Source organism: Stegastes partitus, unplaced genomic scaffold, assembly GCF_000690725.1.
Source record: "Stegastes partitus isolate 25-593 unplaced genomic scaffold, Stegastes_partitus-1.0.2 Scaffold586, whole genome shotgun sequence".
NCBI lineage: Eukaryota > Metazoa > Chordata > Actinopteri > Pomacentridae > Stegastes > Stegastes partitus.
In genome coordinates this window covers 91312-97473 of record NW_007578317.1, presented here as the reverse complement: position 1 = coordinate 97473, position 6162 = coordinate 91312, and the positions used below count along the sequence as shown (strand labels likewise).

The following is a 6162-nucleotide window of genomic DNA, read 5'->3' as shown; positions in this document are numbered from 1 at the left end:
CACGCCAGACAAACAGCGTAGAACAAGAAAAATGGCAAGAACCTTAAGACACAAGAAGGAACTGACGGCTTCCCAAAGTAAAAGAAAACACTGATGCTGCACAGACTGAGGCAGCCTAAGATCAGGAAGCACATCGGTCCTCCAGCAGATCTGACAACAGGTGTGTTGTAGTTGACGGCAAAGAGAACAGACACAACTAATGTGAGGCCCTCTAAGGCCACAGCACCGAGCATGATCACTATGGCCGAGCTGTCTGTAAACGGTATGAACTCCACCAGCCGCAGATTGCAGGATGTGCTTCCCTCTGCAGACCATTCTGTGTCCTTGCAGCTGATGCAGTTGTAGGGATCCTCTGTTTTACATGAGGGACAGACAGACAACAGACAAAGATTAACATTAAATAGACTTGAAGCAGCAGTTTCAGGCACCTAACCCACGATACAGTATGCTCTCCTAATATGAGTTTTAACTTTAAATAAAACTTTACAATTTGCACTCTCAGACTCTAGAGGTAACTGTAACACAACTACTATGTCAAGAACCCACTGAGCACAGAACAGGTGGACACAATTGCACAACACAGTCAGGTTCAGGCAGGGTTCGGTACACAGGTGATCAGTCAGTAAGGCAGAGGTATCCAAAGACGAAAAAGACAAGGTCGAAGGCAGAAAACGAAGTTGTACACAAACAGACTATGACTTGACTATGAAACGCTGGGACGAGGACCGTGAAGTACAACGAACTGGCAACGAGACTGTGAGACACACAGGGTAAAATACAAGAAGTAATGAGGGAGGATGGGAAACAGGTGAGGGAAGTGAACCGAAAACAGAGACAACAGGTTAGGGATTACAAAATTAAACAGGAAAGACAAGACATGAAATGTGCAAACATAAAACGGACACTTGACGGACATGACATACTAATTTTTTGCTCGGACATGTGCAGGGATCAGAATGAAAGTGTTAAACCATCTCAGACTGTAAACAGCTGAATAACAATCTGACATTAGCTCCCGTCAAATTAAGACTGATTTCTTTGACCTGTTTTCTTCATCTCATGCATATTAGTTTACCTGTACTGTTAACAAAAGTTCCGTTTCGACAGATTCTACAACTGAAGCAGCATTTGTGGATTCCATCTTGTTTTCTCACGTATCCTGCAGAACATTCTGGGGAACACACTGAAGTAGGCACCTGTACAAGACAAATGTAAGTGCAGGAAAGCAATAGGGCATGTTCCTAATATTCTGGTTTTCCCCCGTTGCAGCAATTTCTAAATGAAATCTTTTTTCATCCCCACACACATCGAGGCAGAAATGAGAAACTTAAAACAACGTACCACCAAAGGAAAAACTACTTACTTCTCCATTTGTGTACCACTGAATTTTGGAGCTATTGATAAAGAAATTGACCGATGGATGAAATTTATAAAAGCCGATCTCCTGCACATCACCACTTTGATTCCAGTAAACTATATCGTAGGATCCAGATGTAGGGTCACCAAACTCATCAAACTCAATATTCCTGTTTAAAAGGGTAAAGTTTGACTTCTTCAGCTCTGCTAGAACCTGACATGGGTACACAAAGATAAAATCGCTGTTATTGCATTTGATTTCACAATGATTTAATAGGTCACAAAAACATATTTCACCAGTAATTTGATTTAGTATAGTCTTATCCACAGGTTAAAGCTGCAATAATTATAAATGCAAAACAGACAAACAAACAAAAAAACAGATATTGAATTAACTGAGTAACTATTTTTATACTCACCATATGTGGGTACACTGTAATATTGCTGTTGCACTGAACAACTCCACATTTCAAGACCTTGTGTAAGGCATGAGCAATGGCATAAACAGCAGAATAAACAGGAAAGGAAAACGACGGGTCAATGGAGACCACATCCTCCGGACTCAGGCTGCTGCAGTTGCAAACCTGGTTACAAAGCATGCTTTGTTCTTTGTTTTCACAGTGTGGCTGGCTTTTGATAGAATAGATAAAATCATTGAAACCAGGTATTGGTACCACTGGCTGAGACACCCCAATAACAGTTCCAATATTTTTGATTTCTTTCATCTTGGGGAGTCTCTCATTTAAGGACCAGGTGTCTCCTGCTATCCACACCTTGTTTGTGACATTCATTTGCATCGCCGACTCAATGAGAGCTTCAGCGGTCAGCTTTGTAACAAAAACAATAACAACCTGTATCCCCTGTGACTCGATCTGTTGGAAAATCTGCGGGTAATTTGTCTTGCCATTCAGGCCTTTGTTATACGCCAGGCAGATCTCAGTATCCACAATCCTCTTCATGAACAAATCCAGTCCGTCAATTCCAAAATCATTGTCACTGTTCAGGAAAGCAACCCAGCGCCATTTGAAGTACTGTATGATGTTGACAATCACTTCTATGATTTTTTTGTTGGAATTCACTGTCCGCAGAAAAGACGGAAATTTAGCTTTCTTTGAAAAAGCAGAGCTAGCAGCTCCATAACTGACCTGTCGATAGAATGAGAGGAGTTGTCACGATTTTGGGCCACAATAAATTGCCAAACATAAAGTTTAACGTCGTTCCATATGGTAAAGACTTAATTAAGTGTCAATTAAAATAAAATTTTTAAAAAAATGTTAATATTTGGTGAACTTACCACAGGAAAGAGATTCATCATGAAGAATGGAGCTACAGTGAGGGTGTCGGTGCTTGAGAAAGGGCCGACCACTGCTATCACTTCTTGGGAGAGACTTTTGTGATTTTCACCCCAAGGTTGAATCAAGTCATTGACTGAGATGAGTTTCAAAATTCCCGGGAAATTATGTGTATCTGAGCAGTGATCAAATATTTCATAACCAAGAGACACATTTGGCAGTAGGCTGGTGGAGTTATTGATCTGGTCTACAGTGAATCTCATCAGCTGAAACCTCCGATAACTTGACAAGATGAAGGTTTGGCTGTGAGCAAGAAAAGCAAAGCAGAGGTGATTAAAAATTAAATCAACACTTTAAGTCTGAAGATCCCCACACAGCAGTGAATGTTACATGAAGTAAAGTACACATTCAAAGTTGTAGACTTTGATAATTGAGCAATTAATTCATTTTTTAATATTTTTTTGAATTTATTTAAAGGGGAGTACGAGTTTAGTTATATCAAGAGTTTCATCTTATCTGCAAAAGGTTTGTTACAAAACTCACCTGGAGCAGTCGATGGCTTCTGGTCTGTCCTGATAAAAACTGGTACTGCTATAATGAATATCAAAGATTCCACCTATTAAATAATCTCCTTTCAGCTGAAACTCTGATGTGGGGGCAGTGCATTGAGTCAAGCCATATATAAGAGATCCCAGCAGACACAGTGGAGCTAGAAAATGCTTCATTGTTGTAGTTGGCGTTTACCCATCTGATGTGGGCTCTTGAAGATGAGCCTCTGCTTTTAAATAGCTGTACAATGCCTGTAATGACAAGCTCCCAGTGTTCATTTCACTGTTCTTGGGGTTGCATGACTTCGGTTGTCATGAATACATATTTGAAATGGTCGGAGGACAATTTACAAATCAGTATGCAAAACCTATGAAGATGTACAAGACTCCCTCTGATGAGTACAACAAGTGGAACGCCTCAGCCCTGAATGAATCCTGGTGTTCTTATTTTTAGTTTGAACTGCTAGATATTTGATCATATGCATAATTCTAAACAAACAGCAGAGATAGACTACATTGAATGTATGGTCCCCAAAGTACAAAGTCTGTTCCAAAAGAAAACCATCACTGTAATGATAGAAAACTAAAAGACCTTTCTGAACATTGTTTGGTCAAATGAAGCCAAAATCAATCTGCTTGGGTCAGATGGGAACCAGCATTTTAAACATGGATCTGGCAGCGACTACAATTCAAACTCTTCAAGAAAGAATTGAATCTCAGAGATGTTTCAAATATAGGTCACCAGAAACAGTTCCATCTAAGTATCATCTAAAAAAAAAAAAGCAAGCATAGATGGATAGGAAACTAGAAATTTACACATGACCTGGTAGACCTATGGACCACAAATCTTGTAAAAAGTCTTAAAAATAATTTAGATAGTAATGAAAACATTTCATCACAAGCCTCCGAAAACAGTCTGGAACAAAGTTCTGTAGACCGAGTAAACAAAAATCTACCTCTACCCAGTGTTTTGAGAAAAATAAACATGGATCTGCATTTATGTTTAATTTCACAACTGACATAATCAACAGGTTTAGAGACATTTGGAAGTTTTCCCTTTTGTTGGTTATTGTTGTTGAATCATGGTCAATTTAATAAGAATTTTTTGACAAGAATTTGCCAATAAAAGACTTTCATGTCAAAGTGAAAACAGATTTATACAAAGTAATGTCATATTAATTAAAAATATAGCTTGTGAAATAAGTTATGGCATAAGTATTTACCCCCTTCAAGTCGGTATTTATGAGATGCATCCATGGCTGCAGGCTGCAAGGTGGCTTGGTGGTTAGCACCGTTGCTTTGCAGCAAGAAGTTTGCCGGTTCGCCTCCTGGTGAGGACACCCAGGATCTTCCTTTATATCTTCTCCCCGTGCAGCGTGGGTTCTCTCCGGGTTCTCCGGCTTCCTCCCACACAGTCCAAAAACATGTTGAGGTTAATTGGTGATTCTAAATTGTTCGTAGGTGTGAATGTGAGTGTTCTTGGTTGTCTGTCTCTAAGTGTAGCCCTGTGATAGACTGGTGACCTGTCCAGGGTGTCCCCTGCCTTCACCCTGAGTCGGCTGGGATAGGCTCCAGCCCCCCATGACCCTAGTGAGGATTAAGTGGTGTATAGATAATGGATGGATGGATGGATCCTTGGCTGCAATTACAGCACTGAGCCTGTGTGGATAGGTCTCAGTCAGTCTTGCACAGTGGGACATTTCAGTTTTACCCCAAACTGCTGAACAGTTCTGTCAGGCTACATGGTGATTGTGAGTAAACAGCCTTTTTCAAGTCTGGCCACAAATTCTCAGTTGGATTGAGGATTTAGCTCTGATTCTGACATACCCTACATTCACCCTGTTGTCTTTAAACCACTTCTGTGCAGCTTTGTCTGCATGCTTCAGGTCACTGTTTTGCTGGACAGTAAATCTTTTCCCAAGTCACAGTTTTCTTGTAGACTGCATCAGGTTGCCTTCCTGGACTTCCCTATGATTGCCTGCATTTATGTTACCTTCTACCATTACAAGCCTTCCAGTATCTGCTGCTATGAAACATCCCCACATCATGATGCTGCCACCACCATGCTCTATGATGTGGATGGTGTGTTGATGTGTTTTGTTTGGTGTCTGGTGCCTGATGTTCAAAATCCTCAATTTTGATCTCATCAGATCAAAGGACATTTTTCCGTTTGATTTCAGAGTCTCTCACATTCCTTCTAGTGAACTCTAACTGAGATTTAATATGAGTTTTTGTTCACAGTGCTTTTCTCTTTGCGACTCACCCATAAAACTTTGACATGGGGCAGTTATAGCCAGGAGTACTGATTCACTAGTAACTGACTAACTTTCAGATACAGGTGTCTTTACATTACAACCACCTGAGACACATTTAGTACATTCAGATGTTCTCTATTTTACTAATTGACTTCTGGTACCACTTGGCTGTACCTGTGTTAAATTAGATGAGCCAGTTTTATGAATCTGTTTTCACATGGACACAAAAAGGTCTTTTTTTGATAAATTCTTATTAAGAATTCAGTTAAATGGACCATGATTCAATGTTTAAAAGCAATTACTGGGTAAAGCTTCCAAGGGGGGAGTGAACACTTTTTACACACACTGTATATATTCAAGTTTAAATAATTAAAATGTCTGTGAGTATGTATGCAAGTGCACAGATACAACACCTGGAAAGAGCAACCAAAGATTATCTTTTCATACACTAGGCCCATGACAGCTGAATGTTAACCGATGAAAGTTAGTAAAGATTTGACTGGAACTGTCAATAACTGACAATAAGGACATGGGACCTTGATGTTAATTGTGAAATATTTTCCCCTCATATATGCATTGTTCATATTTGTAAAATGAATAGTTTTCAAAGTGAAAGTTTTGACAGTATAATGAAACTTTTTTATTCTGAATCCAAGCTTTGCTGTAGGGATGAGCTATGAATGACAACACTGAAGTCAAGATGAGGCTGTA

General features: G+C 39.7%; 1 protein-coding gene across 1 annotated transcript in view; it reads right to left on the bottom strand.

The window, feature by feature from the left end:
• LOC103362598 (taste receptor type 1 member 1-like) overlaps nucleotides 1-3373 on the bottom strand; it is a 3930-nt gene extending 557 nt beyond the window's left edge. The window contains exons 1-6 of the mRNA XM_008288997.1: nucleotides 3192-3373; nucleotides 2651-2951; nucleotides 1776-2501; nucleotides 1364-1570; nucleotides 1076-1196; nucleotides 4-352 (exon numbers count right to left, since the gene is read on the bottom strand). Of these exons, the coding sequence (XP_008287219.1) occupies nucleotides 4-352; nucleotides 1076-1196; nucleotides 1364-1570; nucleotides 1776-2501; nucleotides 2651-2951; nucleotides 3192-3373 (1886 nt within the window). The remainder of the gene's footprint in view (nucleotides 1-3; nucleotides 353-1075; nucleotides 1197-1363; nucleotides 1571-1775; nucleotides 2502-2650; nucleotides 2952-3191) is intronic.
• Between the last annotated feature and the right edge of the window lie 2789 nt (nucleotides 3374-6162).